Source organism: Meleagris gallopavo, chromosome 1 (genome assembly GCF_905368555.1).
Source record: "Meleagris gallopavo chromosome 1, MGAL_WU_HG_1.1, whole genome shotgun sequence".
Classification (NCBI taxonomy): domain Eukaryota; kingdom Metazoa; phylum Chordata; class Aves; order Galliformes; family Phasianidae; genus Meleagris; species Meleagris gallopavo.
The window spans coordinates 53,231,272-53,255,232 of NC_139404.1; the positions used below are offsets into that span (position 1 = coordinate 53,231,272).

Genomic DNA, 23,961 nt, shown 5'->3' on the forward strand with positions numbered 1-23,961 from the left:
CAGCCTCTGATGAATGCAGGGTGCACAGTTTGCCCTTGCAAGAGCCAGAGGTTCTGTTCAGGCAGCAATACTGGCTCCCAGAGAAGCAAAGCACCTGTCAGCCCTGATACTCCAGTCCAGCCTTTGGAGACATTAAATGAGATTAAGTGCAACAGCCTAATCCGCTTGCTTCCATAAAGAAGACAGCATTTTAAATAACAATGTTTGCGCTACTTTGTCCTAGTTTTTGTATGACGCATGGCGACGATCATCTCAGAGAAGCTCAGAAGAGCTTTGGAGAAGACTGACAGGCTACAGCTGGACTGCCATGTACAGGACTGTTTTCACTTACAAATACTTTATTTATTATATATTTCATCCATTTTGGATGGGAATGAAGAAAACACAAACTCTGATCTTTGCTGTGATGGCTGCTGTTGCCCTTTGTTAATTAACCAGCTGTATCATATAAACTTGCACAAACAGTGCTTGAAACAAGCACTAGGGCCAGTGGCTCAGGGACCATTTTGTTGTTTTCTGCACAGGCAAGCAACTGAAGAAGCCTCTGGTGCTCAGGACCAGCTTAGACAGGGGAAAGGGATGCCCCACCAAGTAAACTAGCTTCTAAGTATTCCTGAAAGGGATGGCTTTAAAACAGTATTTTCTTTTTATTTACAGCACTGCCCTTCCCCATAGCACACTGGCTGATTGAAAGCTATCTAAAGTACCCAGCTTTCTTTATTGCTCTCTCTAGAGAGACCAAGGCAATGAGGCACCAAATTCTTGCTTGAAGATTCCAGTGTACAGGCCTACTTTACTACTGTACCTACAGTACTACTGTAATACTTAGCAGTTAACCACCTTTTTAGTTGAGTTCCTTCACTGTCCAGAGAACATGAAGCTATAGTCCACTCTGCAGATCTTGAGGTAAATTATTTACTGTAGAGATTTTCACCATGGAGAAATGTCACTCATTTCTCATCATCTGTTTCTTCTGCAATGTTAGCCAGGAAAATAATTGTACAGCCTTTACATTTGTTCTAGTCAATTAAGAAGATCAATGTCCATGTCTCATATAGGACATACAGGCACAATTTAAGTTTGACTGGTATCTCAGGTTGGCCTTAATTATTGGCCTTTCATTAGAGAACCACTGTTAATTGAAATGGAAGAATAATTTGTGCTCAGTCTTTGCAGCAAGCTAGCTCATAACTTTTCCTTATTAGTAAAACTGGCAGAGACAATAAAGCTTACATTTAATGCACTGTTTTATCCTGCCCAAGGCAACATGACTACTGAATGATAAGTGCAGCTGCATCTGGCTCTGCAGGTCAGAAATGTCCCAGTGTGAGACTGAGTGATGGCTACAGTGGGAGGAGAGGGAAAGGGCAAGGCGTGTTGTTATTTACACCAGGGCTCATGACAACAAAGTTGAGAACATATCTTAAAGTCACAAGATATTTTGCCCTAATCCTAATAACTGAGCCAGGGAGACTGGCTTTACTGCTAACAGATGGATGTTAAGACTCTGAGTTGCCTGAGACCATCAGGCCCACATTTCATAATAGGCTCAAGGGCAAGACAGAAAGTCTGCAAAACAGGTGTAAAAATGCTATCTCCACCTGCGCTTCAATTAGGTGTTCCAGGGAGAAGTCAGTCCTGTGAGAAGGAAACAGGACTGCTGCTTTTTCCCACTGAACTATTCAAATTTAATACACTGGCAAAACTGACCTTGTGTGAGTGCTTAGTTCCTCGCTGGGGTCAGGGCAGTCAGCTAACCAAGTTCTGTTGTGGTATCTGTAACCTGTAGTCACTCCAGCATCCTTTCCAGGGAGAAGCTTTTGACCTCATATCTGTGTATGTGACAGAATTATGGTGACACATGCCCAACACATTTAACTGTTATGTTTTCCTTTCATGACCCATGCCAGAAGTTACTAAGTGGAATACCGTGTACAGGCTGGGCACTTTGGTTCATACAAATTCTTGACATAAAGATCAGATGTCTGAAATCTGGGGCTGTGTGATCCTGCCTAGGTTTAGGATTCACGTCTCTGAGGAATGCTCAATCCAAACTTTATTAAAAAAAAAAAAAAGAAGAATGTTCTGGAAATCAAAGTGAAAACAAACAAACAAGAAAATGTCTTCCAAGACAAGACTTGGTCGAATTTCTTGCTGTAATCAAATAGAGGAATAGATGCATTAGCACCCCAAGTTCTTCTCTTGTAAGGAGTTATGGCTTGCATGTATGCGTAAAGAACTTCCACTCATGGAATGATTCTTGGCAAACAAATGCATTTCAGCATAACACAAAAGCACAAGAAGGAAATAAATCAAATTCGCACTAGTAGTTCAGCAGCCTAGGTACAGAACTGGAAAAAACTTCTTGCTTGTAACATTTTGTTATGTCTTTGAGACACCAAAACTATGTATGAAAGATCTCTGCCCAGAAGCCTGAGTAGAGCTTTGAAGGGTTATTTTCATTGATTGAATGTATGTCTTGCACAGAATTGCTCTTCACTTTCATCCCACACATTTCTTTAATACAGGCAAATAACAGATACAGACATGAACACAGACTTTTTCAAAGTTAGCTTTACATAGAAAGATACATATTAAAATGCAGGGAAAAAGAGCAAGATCTGAAGGAGTAACCAACTGCCAAGAGCTTTTTGTTGCATTATTCTTTTAAAAACAAACCAGCAAATTGTTTTGAAATCAACACCAGTACTACTTACTGTTTTATAGTTGTTTGCTCTTAGCCCAGGTCTAACTCCATGACTGCTTTGCATGTTACTCCTTATGAACCTCCTGAGAAAACTCAAGGCAGAAGCATTGATACAAGTCTACCAGGTAAGCCTCTTCCCTAATAGCTGTGAAAGAAAGGGGCAATAAAGAATCAGCTTACATTGTTCACCATCTGGTGATTAAATGATAAAATAAAAAAGAATCCTTGAGAGTCCATCCTGGTGACCTAGTTACTCAGCATGTCTATCAGGAAGAAAGAAGGAGGCATTAAGAACTGAGTGGCCTCATTTCTGTCTGAAGTAAAGGTAAGCATTGGGACAAAGCAGCAGAGAAGACATTTTTGCATGTTTTGCTATTTAGGATTCTCCAATTCCAAACTCTGTCATATTGGATGCTTTATCACAACACTGTTCCAAGTCAAGAATCCTGGCTCCAAGGATTGGAAGCTGCCAGATTTATGCAGACACCGCCTGACTGCAAACTGTCCCTAACCAGCTCTGTAATAGCATCTTCCAATACGCATTTTGCTCTGAATTTTCAGGCACCTCACTAAACAGAAAAAAAGTTTTTTGGTAAGAGTGGTGAGACACTGGCACAAGTTGCCCAGAGCGGTGGTGGATCCCCATCCCGGGAGACATCTAAGGTCAGTGGAGGGGCTCTGAGCACCCTGATCTAGCTGTGGGTGTCCTGGTTCATTGCAGGGGAGTTGGACTAGATGACCTTTGGGGGTCTCTTCCAACTGAGATGATTCTGTGATTCTGTGGACAGAATAAACTTTGCTTCCACTTTCAAAGGGAAAAGTGAAGTACTGTTCAGCACAGGGGGTTCAAGAACTGAAGAAAGACAAGCAACTGCAAGTGCAATGTATTACATCAGCATATACGAAGAAGTCTGTATTGCTGCTGCCTGGATGTTGAGGTTAAAAGAAAGCATTCCTTAGTTGCTTTTTGTCAGTTAGGACTCACTTCCAGAACTACAGCTCACAGTTACAAAAGTCAGATGCTGTGACCACCTTTGCCTTGCACTGTGCGTGATCATAGAATCATTAAGGTTGGAAAGACCACTAAGCTCATCTAGTCCAACCATCAGCCCATGTCTGTGACTGCTCTAGACCATGTCACTCACAGAATCATAGAATGGCCTGGGTTGAAAAGGACCACAATGATCACCTAGTTTCAACCCCCCTGCTATGTGCAGGGTCGCCAACCACCAGACCAGGCTGCCCAGAGCCACATCCAGCCTGGCCTTGAATGCCTCCAGGGATGGGGCATCCACAGCCTCCTTAGGCAACCCAGCATGACAGCTTCTCTTTTCTGGAACACTTCCAGGGACAGTGACTCCACCACCTCCCTGGCCAGCCTGTGCCAGTGCAGCACCACTCTTACTGAGAAGAATTTTTTTCCTAATATACAACCTGATGTGTGGACACTTTTATGTTAAGGGGCATTGTTACCTGAAAGGTCACCAATCCCCCATCCTTTAATCCATCACTCACTAAGGGGTCTGTGCACAGAACATCCTTACATCTTTCAGTGAGCTGGCAGAGAAGTTGGGTGCCTATCAGCCAACAGTCACTATGCTAACTGCTGCCACCAGTGCAAAAGAAATTAAAAAGAGGTACGATGCTGATGAACTGAAGGCGTGTTTTTGACACGCGTACGTTTTCCTGCAGCGTGGTCTGTCCTATAGTCCGCACAGGGCTTTGGTGCCGCGCGGTGCAACGCCGCGTTCCCCTCGCGGCTGGGGACGGCTCGGTCCCCGTCTGCGTGGCGGCAGGCTGCCCCGCGGGGGCCCAGGCCCGGCCCCGCGTGCGTGGCGGTTTCGCGGGGCGGGGCGGGGAGCGGGCGCTGCCCGGGCCGCCGCCCCCGCCCCATCGCGCGGCGGCGGCGGCTTCCCTCCTTCCTTTCCTCCCTCCCTCCTTTCCTCCCGCCTTCGCTCCCCTCCTGCCTCCTTCGCTCCCGCCGCTCCCGCTTGGCGCACGGGGTCGGCCCCGTCCCGCCATGTCGGCCGCCAAGCACCGGGGCCCCAAGGGGGGCAGCCCGCCCGCCGCCGCCGCCAACGAGCGGGGCGCGCAGCCGGGCGGCTCCGAGGAGGCGGCGGCCAAGAAGCCGGCGGCGGCGGCGACGTCTCACGGCCGGGGCGGCCGATCCGGGGCGGGGGGCGGAGGGGGCCGCTCCGGAGCCGGCCCGCGGCGCGGCTGGGCGCTGCTGCTGGGCGCCGCCGTGGTGCTGGGCGCCGCGTTGCCCGCCGGCTGGTACGTGCGGCAGCTGCGGGAGGAGGTCGGGCGGAGCGCCCGCGAGAGGGAGGCCTCGGGGCGGCAGCGGCAAGAGCTGGCCGCCACGCTGGACGCCGTGGTGCAGAAGGTAGCGGGGGCGGCGGGCGGGGGGAGAGCGCCCCGAGGCGGACGTGCGGGAAGGGGGTGCGCCGCCGGGCCGCGTCCGTGAGGATGCTGTCGTGGGCCGCCGGGCCTCCCGAGGAGTCCGCCCCGCTGGGCTCGCTCGGTGCGAAGCCATTTTATGTAAAACGGCCGGCACGCTGACGTGGTGGGAGAGCAGACCGTGCCGCCGGGATTTTCACCATCGCGAAGTTAAAAGGGAGCTTTCTGGACGCGTCCGATGTGCGCCAAGGCGGAGGTGTCAGTACTACGGCTGAGCGTGGATGTGGACGTGGCAGGAGTTGCTGTGATGCTGCGCACAGACCTAGGTCGACAGTGGAGCTGCAGAGCCGTGCCACGAGCACAGCTCCAGCTACAGGGCCTGCCCGGCTCCTGCCGTCTGCAGCCCGGAGAGCGGGGCTGGGATGGCCAGCATCGCAGCAGAGATGTGGAGTGGTTGACAAAGGGTGTGGCTCGAGGGACGCAAAGGAAACACCCCTGAATTTTTTCTCTTGAGCCTTACTAGCCCTCGAGCCAGAGCTTCACAAATGCACTGCCCATCTGGATATGTCCCTGGGTTGTTAAAACCTTAATAACACGGTGAATGTGAAAGCATATAATCAAATTAAAATATATATCAGTCTTCTGTCTGGGGTGTAGTGCAGTGGGCTTGCAGGCAGTGTTTGAAGTTAGAGCCAAGATCAAGGCAGGGGAAATTCCTGTCTGAGCTTAACTGCTGGGAGCTGCCTCCTGCGGGTGCCCGACTCCTTGTGGGCCAAGAACTTTTAGGATGAGCCTTGGCCATAGCTCTGTCACAGAAAGGGAACAGAAGACTCCTGTGAGGGGGGAAAGGGATGTAAGAGTGCAGGGCCTTAGCAGTGTTTCAGAAGCAGACTGTAAGTAAGCCCATCAAGTTCACGAAAGGGTGCTATTTGCTGCCTCTGTCTCTGCATTGTTGCAGATAACTTCAGATATCTTTTGCATATTCTGTGAGATAGGTGTATAGAGTGGGTTTATAAATAGTTGCTTTGAAAGAGAACCAAAACTTCGCTTGCCTGTTCATAACAGATGGCTGAGATAAGACACTAATACAAGAGTAAGAGGTGGGAGACGGAGGTAACACACAGTTTCGATGTAACCCTTGAAAGCTCTGTGGCTTTGTGCTGCGTTTACTGAAGAGTGTACTTGAAGAAGAGGAGCCCAGGCTTTATTTTGCCATTATACATACGTGTGGGGTCCCGCACTGTACTTAGATGGTGCTGGGTGGAGCTATCTCCTCTTCAGTCTTCTACTGCAGAAAGCTTTTGTCAGGAGTGTTATATAAACTCATCTGCTTTACAAATCAGCAGGAGGAGGAAAAAGGAAATGATGTGGAAGTCTGGACTAATATAACAGTTTTCAGAGAGACCTCCCCTACCTGTTTCTGATGGCTTTTCTCAGGCTGATGTGTGAAGATGGTTAATTAAAAATATGAATTTGGCACTTTGGCTTTGTCAGAGAAAATAAATTCCCTCATAAGATGGAGAAGAGAACTTCGGTATGCTCTCCTCCCAGATTTCTGAACTCCATCTATAGTGATATGGAAAACACTCTCCGTGTGGAAAAAAGTCAGAATGAATGACAGTCAGGACATAATGAAAGCGAGGTTGGTGAGTCAGAGGAATGGCTCTTGCCTAGCTGCAATAAGTGTGGCAGTATCACCTGCATTTTTCCCCCTCTTTCATTCATTTCTTGTTTCATGTATGAGCATGAGACAGTACAAGCGTAAGGAATGTAAAGTTCTTGCAAATGTTTTTACAGAAGAGAGGATAAAGGAAGTAATCTTTATGGATGTTCTTAAAACGTCAGGGATCCTGTGGAGGAAGAGTAGGTTACATGGCTGAAGCCTACAGTCCTTTCTTTGTGCAGACTTCCCTTAAAATCTTGGCCAGGGGTTTAGTTTTGCAAAAATACAAATGAATAATTTATTTTCTTGTTAGTAAGTCTATTAAGTGTTTTGAGATGAATTTCTAGGCTCAGAGGCTGACTGGGAACTGCTAGAGCCATTGTCAGTTGAAAAGAAAATTTTCTTTCTAATACATGTATTTCTTTCTAATACAGAAAATAAATTTCCTCTTATTTATAAAATAAAACCACCTTTCCAGCTGTGTATCTAATCAGTAAACATGGCAGCACATGTGGCATGACTGATTAATATGCCCTTCAGCCATAGGCATGAGGCAGGGCAGCACACATTACTCAGCACTTGCCATCCTGCCAAAGCCTTGAGGTATTTTGTTCATGATGAATTCCTGTTGCAGCCAGTGGGAGTGCTTACTCTACTTTACAAACTTTAAAAAAGTACAACCCACACATGCACAAAAAAAAAAAAGACTTCTCAGCAGTCTTGAGACCAGAATGCTATTTGGCCCCAAAATTAAGTAACACATTATTTCCATTAGTGTGCCTGAGCAAATACAAGAGCAGATGAGCTTGATGGCCACTCACCCCTTGCCCTTCTCCCTGTTGCTGCCATTAGAACATCAATAAAGATAGTTTTTGTAGTTGAGAAGCTTCATAGCACTCCTGAGCCAGTGGTAATAACCTGTGTTAACCTGAGACAGAAGTCAGTCAGTCCCTTTGACTGCTGCTACAGCTTTGTTCTCAGCCCATTTGCGTGCATGCATCCCTGCTCACTAACAGCATGTTTGTATATGCATAATCAGGTACTGGTAATTTAGAACAATGAAGCCTTTCTATGTTTTTATGTTAAAAACTAGTTATCAAGAAAAACTGGTCTTCAGGAACAGCAGGATGTCATGATTAATGCTTCCATTCCCCAGCCATTCCCAGCTCTCCTTTTCCCCTAGTTTTTCCCAGTTATACTTCATGTTTGGGTGCTGACCTCAGGTTTAATCTCCTGGTAGAGTGTAATCTCAGCTGTTCTGTATTCAGAAGTATGCAGGATAGTGTTTGTTCTTTGTTTTGTTTTTTTCCTTAGTAAAGACTTGCAGCCCACAGGAATCTATATAGAGCTGGAGTGGCTCAGGGTTACAGATGCAAACTCTCTCGGCTTGAGCTTGATTTTTCACTGCCATGCATTTCCTGGATAATCTAAGGCAGGTCAGTGAGGTCAAGGGTCCTCACTGGAGGGTATGTATATAGATCTGTAAGGCTCTAGATGCTGATCTATGTGCCATAGGCTGATTTCAGGTAGGGAGCATGAGAGGAATACATGAGGGAGCAAGGGCCATCAGGATCTTAGTAAGGATGCAGGTAAAGATAAAATTGTGTTAACCATCTGGATTTTTGTTTTAGGTGCGTTCCCTTCAAGCCACATTTGGAGATTTTGAATCCATGATGAAAATTGCTCAGCAGAAGCAGGAGGTTACTGAGAAGGCGGTTAAGCAAGGGGAGAACGAAATTAATCGGATCAGTGAAGTGCTTCAGAAGCTGCAAAATGAAATTTTGAAAGACTTGTCTGATGGCATCCACATGGTGAAGGATGCTAGGGAACGAGACTTTACATCACTGGAAAACACAGTGGAAGAGAGACTAACGGAGCTAACCAAGTCTATCAATGATAACATTGCTGTATTCACTGAAGTCCAGCAAAGGAGCCAAGATGAAATAAAAAATATGAAAGCAAAAGTTGATTCACTAGAAAAAGCAGATGAATATAAGCATGAAATAAAGGTGCTAAAGGATGCATTTGGTGAGTTGCAAGCATCCATGAAAACCAAAGAAAAAGACATAGAGACCTTAAAGAATACAATAAACTCCATGGAGTCTGATGTTTATACTGAAGTGAAAGAGTTAGTCAATCTCAAACAGGAGCATGAGAAATTCAAAGAGGCTGCAGACACTGAGCACCTCTCAATAAAAGCTTTACAAGAGAAAGTTTTGAGAGCAGAGGAGTCTATTATGCAGCTCCCTGATGACATTAAAAGACTTGATGAAGATTTACTGCATATTAAAGCTGAGCTCAGTAAATGGGAAGAAAATGAACTCTTTAGAAAAGCATTAGAAACTTTTGAAAGTAACAGCGAAGGACTAGAGTCTCGATTGAGGCACATAGAGGAGAGCTTGAAGTCTGTAAGTTCTGTTGCTTCTCAGCATGACGAAAAGTTACAATCATTCCTTTCTAAGGAGGCCGAGTATGACAACAAGCTCAGTACTCTAGAACAAAGCATGAGTGGTCTTCAGGGAATCACAGATATGGACATAACTTCAGTCTCAGATGTTCTGAAAAATCTTGGTGAATCACAGACTTCGCTGTACAATGATGTAGAGGACTTAAGAAGAAGTATCAGTGACTTGCCATCCTCAGGTGTCCTTCAGGATGTCCAGAAGCAAATTAGTATTTTGTTGGATCAAGGAAGTCTTCAGATGGGTCAAGCACATTCTCAAGGATATCTTGAAAAATTTAATTCTGTGGAAGGCTCTGTGGATGAACTGAGATCTTCTGTCAGCCAGGTTGATTCTGATTTGAAAATGATCAGAACTGCAGTGGATAGTTTAGTCTCCTACTCTGTGAAAATTGAGAATAATGAGAACAACTTGGAGTCTGTCAAGAGCTCCATAGACGACCTGAGGAATGATCTGGAAAGATTGTTTGTGAAAGTTGAAAAAATACACGAAAAAGTTTAGGCAGCATTGCTCCTTGTGCATATATTGGATTAAAGAAAATAGCTTTTGTATGCCCAGTTTTTTACTCTTTTTAAAAGCAATTTGATACCTCCAAAGAGAATACTTTAATAATAGAGACAGTTCTGCTTATTTCCTTTATTTCTCTTTTTGTGTAGTTGTTTTTTTTTTTTTTTCTGTTTTATTTTGAGAAAGCATGAGTCTAATTATGGGTTGAGTTTCTAAGCGCTTCTGTTCTCTGTAAAGTTGTACCACTGCAATTGTAGTGGTGTAACTAAGGCACTACAGCCTCATCAGCGTGGGCACATATTTAACGGTATGAAGGTTTCACACTATGACATTAGAAATCCCACACCAAAGGACCACAGCTATTCTGGTATGAAAAGTGTACTGCCATATGCACTGAGGATTTTACTCGTGAGTGTGGTTTAAAAAGCAGATGAACAAACCTGTCACCCTGTCAAATGAAGAGACCTATCATCCTGATCAGCTCTGAAGCAAATCACCCATTTCTGCAATTGTGGCTCAGCCATGGGGTCAGTTTACCAGCTACCAGCTGAGTTACAGTCCATTTTGTTGTGCCCTTAAACACGGAACTAATGGGAAAGCTGGACCTCCAGTAAAGAGAGGTTTGAAGTGGTATTGCTTGGGCATGAGATCTAAGAGAGGTGCTCCACCATATGGCTGGAGAGGTCAATTGCTTGTGGGTTTCTGTACCGGCAACTTTAGCTGTTGGTGCAGAAGACTGGTGCTCAGAAGGAATGTATGCAAAGTGGGTACAGTAATTCCTGTTGTATTTTTGGGCTATTTTTACATGACAAGGCTGTTTCTTTCTCATAGAGATCTAAGACTCCATGACACAGAATTTTCTGTAAAAATGATCACAAATGAGGAAGAAGGACTAAAATTGCAGCTGTCATGTTTTCTGTATAGCAATCATGATAATAATAATACACTTCACAACACAAAAGGGGGGAAATCAGCATGAAATCAGTAGAATTGCTTCTAAGGTGTATACATTTCCAAGTTGTCACACAACTGACAATGACCTGAACTTAGGGCCAATTCGTTATGACTTGTTTCCCTTTGTATCTGCCTGGGGCACCAGTAGTGAAGGATTCTTCCTGTAACTGGTTGAGAGAGAGGAAAATGTGTCACAGTGCTCCAGGTGTTTATGTTCATTTCAAAATCACTTTCACACTGAATTTTTTTGGTTTTCTGCCTGAAAGGATATCCCTCTGTTTCAAGTTTACTTTTGAACTTAATCCGAAGATTTGGTACAGGGTTCTGCACATAGATATCTTGAAAATAGGGACCACCGCTGGCTTTTGTGCATTGTGCCCACCTCAGCCTGCACTTTGGCTACATTAGGAAAATCATTCCTAGAAATAGCACTTCTCTAAAGTGGTGTGTTTGTGGGAACAGCACAGGTGATAGGGAGTTCTCTTAGTTAAATAAGATAGCAAGCTATATCTTGTGTTGTTCACACTGTAAACAGGAAAGAACTGCTGGCAAAGAAAGGGACCCATGGCATTAAGATAACTGTTGTCACTGTTTGAACTGCACTGTTCTCAAGTTCTTGAACAATGTTGTTTAGGTTACTGTGAAATGAATTGTATGGCTTGTTTGCAGTATTTTTAATGCATAATAAATGTTTGGAATATTCTTTGCACTTTTTTTTTTTTTTTTTTTTTTTTTTTGCTGCTTACTTAATGTAGTGTTTGCCAAGAGGTTTCCATTGGGTAGAGGAAAGAGCCTGAGGGAAGCACCAGAGCTTTATACTGAGGAGGGACACAGCCATTGACTTTTCAGCTTTCACTGGAGGTAGTTTAGCTGCTGTGCTTACAGAGGAACTCTTGATGGATTTTGAGCCTCATCAGTGCTGCAGCGTTGTCTAGAATGCTCAGGAGCTTAGGATGATAGTTGCAAGGTGAGAAGTATGGTATGAATGCAATGAATGCATACGAGGCTGGATGCCACCAGCAGTGCCATTGGTGAGACTTTCTCAATGCCCAAAGTATGTAGAACAGAAATAATGTACAGAAAGGAGCTGCATAACCTTTGTGAAATGGCTGCACCTTGCGGGTAGCTTTGAACACTGGACTGCAAGGTCTGAAGCTGACAACATCTCCATGAAGGGAGCCTGACTTAAAGAAGTTTAGGAAAGGTGAATATAATTTTGATTACCCTAAAGATGAATGCAAGCCTGCTGCGTAAGTAGCTTTGCTGTGGTAAGGGCCAAATCTTATTTCTCCAGTTCTGCTTACAGTGTTGGCAAAGAATTTGGCCTATGATGGTGTAACTGCACCAGTGGACAAAGGAGGAGAGCCACTAATGTCATCTGTCTGGACTTCAGTAAGACATTTGATATAGTCTCACCTATAGCATCCTTCTCTCCATGGATGAAAAGACATGGATTTGACAAGTGGACTTTTTGATGGACAAGAATCTGGTTGCAAAATCATACCTGGAAAGTAGTGGTCAATGGCTCAATGTCCAGACGGAGACCAGTGACGGATGGTGTCTCTCAGGGGTCAGCACTGGAACCAGTGCTCTTTAGTATCTTCATCAATGACATTGGCAGTAGACAAATTTGCAGATGACACCAAGCTATGTGCTATGATTGACATGCCTGAGGGATGGAATGCCATTCAGAGAGACCTTGACAGGGGGCAGGGGAGAACCTCATGAAGTTCAACAAATCCAAGTGCAAGATCTGCACCTGGGTGATGGCAACCCCCATTATCTGTATGAGCTGGGGGATGAAAGGATTGATCGCAGCCCTGCCAGAAAAGGCTTGTGGGTGCTGGTGGACAGCAAGCTGGACATGAGCCAGTAATGTGCCTTCAAAGCCCAGAAAGCCAACTGTATCCTTGGCAGCATCGAAGGAAGCATGGGCAGCAGAGTGAGGGAGGTGATCCTGCCCCTCAACTCTGTGCTGGTGAGACCTTGCCTGGAGTACTGCGTTCAGATGTGGAGTCCTCAGTACGGGAGAGCCATGGACATCCAGAGGGTGTCCATCCAGAGGGCCACAAAAATGATCCGAGGGATGGAACATCTCTCCTGTGAGGACAAGGCTGATAGAACTGGGGCTGTTCAGCCCAGAAAAAAGAAGGATCCAGGGAGACCTGAGAGTGGCCTGAGAGAATATCTAAAAGGGGGCTATAAGAAGGCAAGGGACAGACTGATTAGCAAGGTCTGTTGTGAGAAGACAAGGGAAAATAGTTTCAAACTACAAGAGGGAAAATTTAGATTGGACGTAAGGGAGATGATTTTTACAATCAAGTTGGTGAGGCACTGGCATAGGTTGCTCAGTGAGGAGGTGGATCCCCCATCTATGGAGACACCCAAGGTCAGGCTGGAGAGGCTCTGATCACCCTGATCTCCCTGTGGGGGTGTCCCTATTCGTTGCAGGGGAGTTGGACTAGATGGCTTTTAATGGTCCTTTCCAAGTCAAATGATTCCATGATGATTCTATCAGTGTGGGCATCATCATGTCCTGATAGTTCCCAAGGCCCACTTCACAGAGATTGGTAATGCATGTTATTAGACTACATGTGTGTTCAACAAAACGGGAGCACCCAAACCCTTCCTGCTAAAGGAGAATCAGCACAGCCTGTTGACAGGAAGGCACTCAAGTCCATGTAATGGCTTTGAAGGGTAGTATCCTCATAATGAGGGAGCATAATGACACTTTAAAGCCAGCCACATGGCCAGGCCACATGGAACCTCAGAGGTTAAATGATAAACAACTAGTTATATGTCTAGTAACTTCAATTCTGTGGCAAACTTTTGAAATGATTTATTTCACTCAGTAAGAATAACTGTTCATAAATAATAATGTGGCTGGAGGCAGGCACAGCTGCAAAGATCCCTTTGCATACCTCCCATCCAGCTTTTGTATTTGACTTAGCTTCACACAGCATAAACACTTACTAATGTCCTAATAAATGCTGAAAGAGCACAGTGAGTCTTAGCACTGCTTTTTACCATCATTTTTACACTTTCCAATGAAAGAGAAGGCGGCCTCCAGCAATCCATAGTCAGTCGCCAATGTTATTTTACATTAATAGATGTTCGTGTATAAACTGCTGTTTCAGTAACAAATTTCAGCTGAAACTGTCCAGCTGATTGATGAGGTATTATTGATCAAGTCGGCTCACTAACATTTATCTTTATTTTCATCTCTGATCTTACAAATGGGGAAGCCATTAGACCCGGGCACTGAGGATTTGGTTACGCTTGAAAGGGCTTACCTGTATTCTGCCTGGCAAGCTGGGTAGAGGTAAACGTGGAACTTAGTGGTGCTTGGACTTCTCCCAGTGGGGATTAGACCACTGTCTCAAGTGAAATAACCTATAGCAGCAAAAAGAATTGCTGGTGGCATGGATGTGTATGTTAGAGGTTTTGTTGAAACACAGATTAGTGGTTTAATCTTTTCACCATTTTATTTGACATAACTCAGCTGGTAGTATAAACAAAGTTGTAGAAAAGTTAAACAACTACAGGAAAAAAAGGCTTACTGAGATGTGCAAACACCAGAACTGCCTAAAAAACTTGTAGTGTAAGCCCTCTGCTGTACTCGGCACTGCTAAGGATATCCTCTCTCCTGTGCAGAGACTGAGGAAAGGTGTGGCTCAGCTGGAGAGGCTCTGGCAGAGAAAGATAGTGATGATCAGAGGTAAAATGTTTTGTGAAAAGAGATTGAACAGCTGTGCTCATCTAAATTTGAAAACAGTGGAGGGGCTGAAGGGGAAAAAAAGGGAGGAAACAAATAGTACAGTTCTCAAATATGTAAGAAAAAGTTCTGAAGAAAGAAAGGACCCGTTTGCTTATTGTGGAGAGGGTGAGGTGGGACTGAAATGCAGCAAGGCAGAGATAAGGACATTACAGGGGCAGCAGAGAGCTGCAGGGCCATCACCGCTTTCTGGTGAACCTTCCCAGGCTGCAACTTTAAGGGCTCATGCTGGGAATAGCACAGGGCAGATGTGCAGTGCGTTTCTCTTCCCCTATGGTCTGCAGTTCTCTCTCCACTGGTACTTATTCTGCCCATTTTGCTAATAACGTCCCTGATGTGTTTGTTGTGCCATCAGCTGCTTTGTTGATAGGTGTTTCAGAATGGGAAACCTGTAGTCATTTTGCTTTTAATGTTAACCAGAATATGATATTTAGCACTGCAAGATGCTTATCCCTGTTGGTTCTCAAAGTACCCTGCGTTGCTGCTATCCTGCCCTTCCTGCATGCATGTTAGCCCTTGCCATCCTCTGCCAGCAGTGAGCAGGTGTTCACGGACATCAGAGGTGTGGGGTCACAATATTTACACAACATTTATTTCCAAATCCTGGTAGGAAATGCTCAAAGAACATGCAAATCCATTCCTTTTTCAAACAGTCCCTTTGCTCCAATGGTGACCAGAGATGCTCAGAATAATTCTATCCTGCACACCAAAGCAACATGTGTATTTTCTGTTGGCTCACGTAACAAAACCTCTCCAGAATCTTTTGGTGTAAATCATTTTGGAAGCTCCCAAAATAATGTCTTTTCAGTAGTTGGAGCTCACTCACACACTGGGAGAGGAAACTCAAGAATCTGTTCATAAGAGCAGAATTTGATGATTCTGACATTTATAATGCAAGTGCTAAAACCCAGAGGTATTTGAAGTTAATGCAACATCACAGTTTTAGCCTGCTAGACCTAAGACAAAGAGATCCCAGAGCTCTGTTTTTTAAGTATGAGAACATATGGAACAGGTGTTCCTTTGGCTGATAAGGAACTGCAAATGATGCATCCCAAAATCTATTCCGCAGTGATGTTGCCTAGTAGCTCAGCTCAGCATTTTGCCACAGATCTTTTGTCAAGTGATTTCAGTTTCATTTTGAGAGGAATAAAAACCAAAGAAGCAATTTCTCATTTTCTTACATATCCTCTTGAGAAGAAATTAGTGTATGAAATATTTATCAGCCAGTTAACTCCTGTGCCCCACCCTGATGTCCATCATTGTTGCAGAGGAAGAAGCTGGTTCAAATAAGGCCGGCTTTGTTCCACTCAGAAAGACTTTCCCTTGGCACTCTCTAGATGTAAATATGTCAGATTCCTGTGGATAATCCTTTCCTGTCAATACTACTTAGGCTGGGGCTGGGATGGAGTCCTACAGTGATGAGTAAGGATGGAAAACATAACAAGCACAGAAAGAATCAGGCTTACCTTGAAACTCTCTTGCAAATTTTTAGTGCTCTGGCTTTCAAACAAGGTTCTAATAATTTTGTGGTTTTTTTTTTTTTTCCTTTCTCCCTTTCAACCAAAATTCCCATAAATATATATGTGCCAAGAGATACAGAATGTAATGCTTAAATGTTATTTGCTCTGCAGTAATAATTTGAAGCTTCAAGCTGGATTAGCTCTTTAAATGTCAGCCACTACAGAGCCACACCTTTATGGAGAGCACTGCAAGAGGCATTATCTAAACAAGTGAATTGACAGCTGTTAATGGCAGATGAAAAGGAAAGAATGCAGTTCCCAGGATATTTCTCATTTTGGTGTCACTCAGGCAAAAAATAAAAAAAAAATCATGCCAAGAGTTTCCCAGCCCTGGAAACACCAAAAGCTCTGCAAAAGGAAACAGGACCCAGCCTGCAAGTGGTCTGCCTGGGAGCCAGACCCCTAGGCTGGACATCAGTCTGTATCTGAGCTGTACAGCCCAAGATGCCTCACCTGGATGACCCTGTTGCTCAAGGTCTGTAAATGGAAAATAGCAGGTCTTCAATGAAGATTTGCAAACCACTCCTTTATAGTTCCTACATATAAATGAGAAACTTAGAAGTTCTGGTGAGGCAAGGGTCCCAATCCAGATCCCTCTGAAGTCAATAGCTATATTCCTCTTCCTTCTCTGGTATAAAATTAAGGCCAAAGCACTTTGCCCAAAGCCATGCAGAAAATGTGTAATAAACCCAGCAATGATTTCCAGTACCTAAAACTCCAAAAATCCTTTCTTCCCCTACAAGTGTGTCAGAGCAGCTTACCAAAATACCTAATAGTTACCAGAACTTTCCATACTGAGCAAGGCTTTGCTTTCTGAAGTCTGCTTCTCCGTGTCTGGACATAAACGCAGAAGAATATTATCAAAGTGTGGAATACAGATTTCTATGATTTATGGTTTAAACAAATATGGCTTATGCTCTTAGGGAAGCAGACTGGGCCCCAGGGCACATTTACTAACTATCTGTATTCAAAAGATTGCAAATATAAGAAATAGAGATGGTCCAATGCTCATTATTACACTCCAGAGTAAATAACTCACCGAGAGTGAGCCTTTCCTTCACTGTTGTTTCACAGAATCACACAATTATTAAGCTTAGAAAAGACTTCTAAGACCATCTAGTCCGTTAGTCCATCCCCACCATGCCCACTAACCACATCCCTCAGTGCCACATCCATATGGTTCTGGAACACCTCCAGGGATGGTGACTCCACCACCTCCCTGGGCAGCCTGTACTAGTATCTCACCAGCTGCCTGGATCTGTGAGCAGAGCATGTTACACAGGTACCACTCAGCTGTGGGTTCAGAGATCCCATTAGTAGGAACAAAAGTGACACTGAGGCATCACAGGTATTGCCCCAAATGAATGGAGCTATTGTTACTCCCACCCCAGAGGGTTCGGCCCTCTCCCAACAGTCCTGGTTGAGAAGGCTTATTTAGGGGCACCTGTCTGCTGGAATGCTCTGGGCACCAAACAGCTCTCTCAGTAGCATATTTTGTAGGATTAAACATGGACTTCAAGCACCCTGCTATGATTGTCTTAGTCTCATCCTCATTCCAGATTTCTAACATCATATATTCTGGTCTGAAGATGGTATTGTTCTTAGTGATTTCATTAAGTATTGTACATTCTTGGGATGGTTTCTGAGAAGGAAAAGAAACTCAGTTTTGTCTAATGTACTTAACATTTAAAAATAAGATATGCAAGAGGAAGAACAGCTTTTCCATTCAGGAAGGAGATAGTTGTACAGATAGTCCTTACTAAGCTTTCATGAACATGAGACTGATGAAAGGATAATTAACATTTGCTGGAGTCTGAATCCTTAAAGAGAAGTGACCCTTAATTGAGGTGATAATAACCTCCTAGACCCTTGAGAAATCCTCTGTACTTGAGTGCATTCAGTGCTCAAGCATCATTACAGCATCTCAGAACTATGTCGCAGCCTCCCAGTGACTGCAGGCAGGGTGGTAGCAGGACTGGAGAAAGTCCTGACCTCCTCAACCCTTGGCCGTTGGGTGTTTGCAGCCACAGCAGCTGTAGGGTGTAGCAGCATGACAGCTCACATCCCATTTGGGTGCAGGGCAGCCTCCTCTGCTCAAGGCAAGGATAAAGTATCTTAAGGCTTTCAAGATGAAGACTACCATTCTTTCCCTTCCCTGCCTTTCTGGGGTCTTACCTCTCATGCAACGTGATCCAAGGCCCATGGACATTGAGGAATTGTTCTCTGTTGATTTCCATACTTTCTGGAGGTGCAGGATATTGTGAAAAAATTATTTTCAGAAGGACTGGTGGCACAGGCTGCCCAGGGAAGTGGTGGAGTCACCATCCCTGGAGGCATTCCAGAACCATGTGAATGTGGGATTGAGGGACATAGTGGGCATGGTGGGGATGGGCTGGCATTTGCACTAGGTGATCATAGAGGTCTTTTCCAACTTTAATGATTCTATGGTTCTACGAAGTGGACAGAGAAAGGTGAAGACTTCAATGACAAAGCAAAATTTGCAAGGGCTGAATAGGATGGATAACTACTGCTTTACAGCCTCCAGTCCCACTATGTATTTTCCAGTGTTTGGGGAGCTTTATTATTAGTTTCTAACTTTTTTTCCGAAACAAAGAGTCTTCTGTTTCTTCAGTTCGCCTCTCAGTATGGACAGGGAGTACTTAAAAATGCAGTTGACAGTAGATAGTGGAACTCCAGTATTATTTCATAAATATCATCCTCAAAAGTAGTTTTTGGTTCAGGACATATTCAAGGATCAAGGACTTTAAGCATTGCAATGAAGTGCTCCAGAAATGCTGGGCAGCTGCATTACACAGTAAGAGAAATCTTGTGTTTGAACTTTCAGGAATCAGACCCAAGTCCACACACAAAGTCCACCACAGAGATCACCAAGGATTGGCTGGAGGTTTGCTTTTAGGCTTCATTCATCTGTTCATCCAGTTTGGGGGATCACTACTCATATATAACTTTGCTGTTTTAGTAGAAGTTCTGCAAATAGTTTTGGAAGAAAAATATGTGTGTTGCGGTAATGCCTAGGGTCCCTGGGCCTCTAAGCACAAGTGCTGACCGCCTGCTGGGCATGTCTGGGTAATGCAACTCTTATGGATGTGGAGTTGTATCCAAGCATTAAACTTGCAGAAAAAGCTTCATCTATCCAAGAGTCCCATTGCATTAGCTTTTGTTTAGATCCTAGTTTGCCTTTATTTGCTTACATAAAGCTTTTCTGTAGGCTTGCTATTTAGCATTTATTAGAACAGATTTGGTTAATCACTTTAGCTACGAAATTAATTCAGTAACAGAGCTACTGTTTCAAATGATGGTACAGGGCTAAACCCCTATTAATGAAAGTATTTAAAGAAAAGCACAACTGTTAAAAAGCCTTTATTAAGTGTTGCTTGTTGTTCTTCTCAAGTACTCTCATCTCACAGTAACAAAAAATTACCCTGATCCTGAAGAGCAATAAGACACATCCAAGATCTACAGAGAAGGAACTGGGTGTCCTGGTGGGCAACAGGTTGGTCATAAGCCAGAGAGTGGCCATCAGATTGAGGGAGATGATCCCTCTGCCCTGCAGAGGCCACATCTGGAGTGCTGTGTTCAGGTCTGGGTTTAAGAAAGACAGGGAACTTCTAGAGAGAGCCCAATGGAGGGCCACTTAGATGATGAGGGGCCTGGAGCATCTCCCTTATGAGGAATGGCTGAGAGCCCTGGGACTACTCAGCCAGGAGAAGGCTGAGGGGGGATCTTATCAGTGCTTATAAATATCTCATGGGAGTGAGTCAGGTGCATGGGGACAGGCTCTTTTGAACAGTGTCCAGCAATGGGACAAGGGGCAATGGGCAAAAACTGGAACGTGGGAAGTTCTGCACAAACATGAGGAAAAACTCAGAGCACTGGACCAGACTGCACATAGAGCCTGTGGATTTTCCTTGCTTGGGGATTCCACAAATGCTTTCCAGTGGAACCTACCATAGGGAATCTTACTTAGCCGGGGATTGGACTAGATGTTCCTTAGAGATCCCTTTCAACACATAAGACTGTGATTCTGTGTAATCATTATATGTATTACTGGCAGCTCCCCGCGTTCCAGCGCTCACCCCATTGCCACCCTTCGGAATGTGTCACCACCCAGCTCACCTCTGCTGCTGCACGTGCACTCCGTGGGGCTCCAGCTGCCTGAGCCAGACAGGTCAGGGAAATGCGAGTGACGGCTGTAGGGATGGGCACCAAAAGCCACTGCCAGCAGTGCTCACAGCACAGCCCAGCACCCAAGACAAATGCTCGCTCCATCTCCAAGCCTCGCACACACACACTTGGCAGGAGTCCAGGCATAAGACTGACTGTGCCAGGCTCTGCTTGCACCCAAAGCTGAGCAGCGAGGGTGCTGCAGTCACAGAACATCACTTGGTGACATCACAGCCCGTTGCTCGGTGATGTCACTGACCAACAGGCCTTTGCTCAGCCATGGCGGTTTCCTGCCTCCTCTGCGGAATTCCTTATGCTGGAGAGCTCTTTCCCCATCAGGATGAGCCCTGCGATTTGGCACCTCAAGTAGCAGATGAGAGAAGGCTCCTCAACTGCTCCCCCTGGTTTAGGTGGCCATAGCAAATCCCAACCACCAGATGTCCTTTGTTTGTCTGGTCCCCGGTTTTAACCCACAGATCTCAACCAGGTCACAGATCATCACACCCGCAGGTCACACGGCCCCCAGCCCACATGCAGACCTTTCCCCTGAGCGTATGTAGCCACGGAATTACAGAGTCAGCAATATTGTCATTGTATGGAAAGTGCTGAGCCATTATCACGTGGAGAACAGACTGGAAAAATACAGACTCTATAACTTTGGTGTATAACAATTGTGCAGATCATTTTGTGCTTGTGTGTGATCTATGGGAACCCACCCAGCACCCAGGTTTGCAATCCTGAAATAAATAAGAAATGTCTCTTTTGAGCGTGTGGTGAGTGACTTGTTGCACATAGGGGGTAAGAGAGAATCTTATCAATGCTTGTAAATATCTCATGGGTTGGAATCAGGTGATTGGGCCAGGCTCTTTTCAGTGGTGCCCAGTGACAGAACACGGGACAAGGGACATAGACTGGAACACAAAGCTCCATAGAAACTCATAACTTTTTTACTGTGAGGGTGACAGACAGTGGAACAGGCTGCCCAGAGAAGTGATGGAGTCTCCTTGTATGGAGAAACTCAAAACCTGCCTGGACACTTGCCTGTGGAACCTACTGTAGGGAACCTGCTTTAGCCTGGGCCTGGACTGGATGATCTTCAGAGGTCCCTCCCAACAACTCAGTTCACAGGGCCTGCACCCCTCTGAAGGCTGTACCCTCTAATGACAAGACACACGCTGCAGTGCTTTGTAGGGGTGGCTTTGATATTCAGGCCTACTGGAAAGAGGAATTCCCCACTGCAAATGAGGAACTCTCCTCAATAGGTGATGTGTGGGATGCAACCTAGAGCTTTGGGCACAGGCTCACCATCAGTCACTGCCACTGGAGCCCTCCTTTTTTTTTTTTCTTGAGGTTCCACCCTTACATCTCCCTCTGCTCCATGCTGCTGCTTATATGTTTCCCTGCATTTAAGTCCTGAGCATTCCTCACTAATTCACCTACTGAAATGATTTTACTGCAGGAGAAATCCTCTTTCCACATTATCTTCAGTAAGTAAAGCAGAGCATGTTGCAGTGAAGGGAAACTCCTGGGGAAAACCCCGGAGAGCAGTGAGAGACTCAAGGCCAGCAGTTAGCTTGCCTTCAAAACTAACGGTAAAGTGCAGCTGAAATTCTCTTTGTGCCTTTTGGTCTTAGTCATCATAAGCACATTTCTCTTGCTGGCTGCATTTTGAATCTCCTTTGCAGCTAACAAAGAAAAGGGTTGGGTGTGTTGGTAGACATTGGCTTCTACCAGTAGGTTTATTCAATATGACTATTGAGTCTTGACGTTATAGGGAATCTTACACTGTTGTATTAAGCACCTAGTAAGGAAGTATAAGGTCTATCTATTCATTCCCTGCCTCCTCCTGCTCCTTTCCTTGGGAGTATTTGTTGCAAATGCTGCCCTTCAAGGCAGTTCACTCAATTCACTCTTTTCAAGGACAAAACTAAAGCAGATTTGTTATCCCACCCATACCTGCTAGCAAGAGGAAAACAGCACTTTGTTATGACTGTCTAAAGATGTAAAACATCAAGAGCAAGGAGCTGTGTGAGAGGCCACACAGCACATCTGGAGCAGCTGGGTACAAAGCTGCAGCAGTGCCTGCTTGCCCCCGTGCAAAAGAGGAGCACAGTGTCCTTAGGATGGGATGTTGTGTTGAGTGTCTCTAGGATAGGTTGTCCAACAGCTTCATTTGTGGAAACATGAGAGCCCTTCCTCATCACCCTGGCAGTGTGAATGTATATGTTATAAAAAAATAAATCCATAATCTGTCAAGAAATATGCCTTACTTCACGTGTTGTGCAGAATAAATCTGGTAGTGCCCATTTCTGGGCTGACTGATCTGCTGTCTGCTGCTGCCCTAAATCCTGTAACATTCTCAAGCTGGGAAGAGTTTCCCATTTGCTGCCTCAGTGATGCATGGAGAGACAGGCTGCTGTTAACCAGGTTCTTTGTGCCTCTTGAAGAAATAAATTGGATGCTGAGGGTGGAAGGAGCAGCCACCCACTGAGTCAAGCAAGAGGCCATCTAGTGTTAATATAAAGGATGACCAGGCATGTGAGGCTTTTGAGGTGTAGATTTAAATCCCCTTGGCCAATGGTCCTGCTCTAGTGGGGCTGAGCTTTGCTTCTGTAAACCTGCTTTCTCCTCTGGGTTTCACTGCCCATAAACTTCCCATTAGTCTCCTTAATGTGAGGCAAAAAGTCTTCACACTAGCACTTTTTGTGTCTGTTTTTATAAGACGTGGTTCCACAGGGCATTCAGGAATAAAATGCATTCAGTAGCCACAAAGATTTTCCATTAGCTTTATGTTTCTTTTCCTTTCAAAACTTGGGACTATATAGCCTCTATATGCTGCTTGCCACTGCTCCTTTTCAATGCAAATCTTCATTTTTCTCCTTTAAACTTGGTGCCAGATTCTAACCATATAAATCCAAACAAATCCTCTGGCTGCCCAGTGGAGCAGAGTGATGGATCGATGCCGGCCCTGGCACCACCTCCAAAGTTGGGCCCTGATCTTCAGTATGGGTGTCTTCAACTCAGGGCCTTGTCTTTCAGCCAAAGAGGGGGCAATGCTGGGGACACTGGGGAAAACAGCATCAGTCAGTAGGGAGACAGCTATCCGAGGAAGACAGTGGGGACTCGAACCTTTCCTACCACGTCCTGGGTATTGTTATTACGGAGCCTCTTCTGCTGTGACCTCTTTTAGAAGCCTGTGTAAACCTGACAGTTGAAATGTTTTTACCTGTTCTGGCAATGGTTTTCAGGAATGCAAAACTTAAAAAATGGAAAATTGTTTTTGGTGGAATTCAATGCAAAGCTGGGTCCAGCAAGGCCGAGTCCAACAGTAAAAGGGGCAGAGACACATGTATGCTTCTTGCTGGCTGTATCACAGGGCAGCTAAGGGTATCTTCCTTCTGGTCTGCTCTCCAGACCACTAAATATTCATTCCTTTGGTTGGTTCTGATGCTCCACAATGCACCTGCTATTTTGCACATTCTCATTTCCTACCTGATTTTATTGATGCAGCCTGGGCTACCAATGGCAAGCTACTTTCTTGGGGAAAATTAGGCTGTCCGGCCGACTCACAAGGAAGAAAAGGAATGCCCTATGTGCATGACCCCTCTGCCTCCAGTCTTTGGGCAGTTAGCAAGCAGCACTGATGAACGACTGAAGGATGCAGCCCTTCCCAGCCTGGATGTTAGTGGCTGAGGGAGCACAATGCCTGTGAAGGGAACAGGACAATTCCTAACACCATTGATGGGCTGTGCAATGGGGAAAAACATCTCTGCTACAGAGCAGGTGTCAGG

General features: G+C 45.0%; 1 protein-coding gene across 1 annotated transcript; it reads left to right on the forward strand.

The window, feature by feature from the left end:
- Nucleotides 1–4,568: 4,568 nt before the first annotated feature.
- Nucleotides 4,569–11,393, forward strand: CKAP4 (cytoskeleton associated protein 4). Its single transcript, XM_085227709.1, has 2 exons — nt 4,569–5,090; nt 8,399–11,393. The coding sequence occupies exons 1-2, from the start codon at nt 4,728–4,730 to the stop codon at nt 9,728–9,730; spliced, it is 1,695 nt and encodes a 564-aa protein (XP_085083835.1). The 5' UTR covers nt 4,569–4,727; the 3' UTR covers nt 9,731–11,393.
- Nucleotides 11,394–23,961: the final 12,568 nt, after the last annotated feature.

What these genes read in the sequence shown, in the direction of transcription:
- CKAP4 (XM_085227709.1), top strand. Translation starts at nt 4,728, where the DNA reads ATGTCGGCCGCCAAGCACCGGGGCCCCAAGGGGGGCAGCCCGCCCGCC. An exon ending in TGGACGCCGTGGTGCAGAAG is followed by an intron (nt 5,091 to 8,398) that starts GTAGCGGGGGCG and finishes TTTTTGTTTTAG; the next exon opens with GTGCGTTCCCTTCAAGCCAC.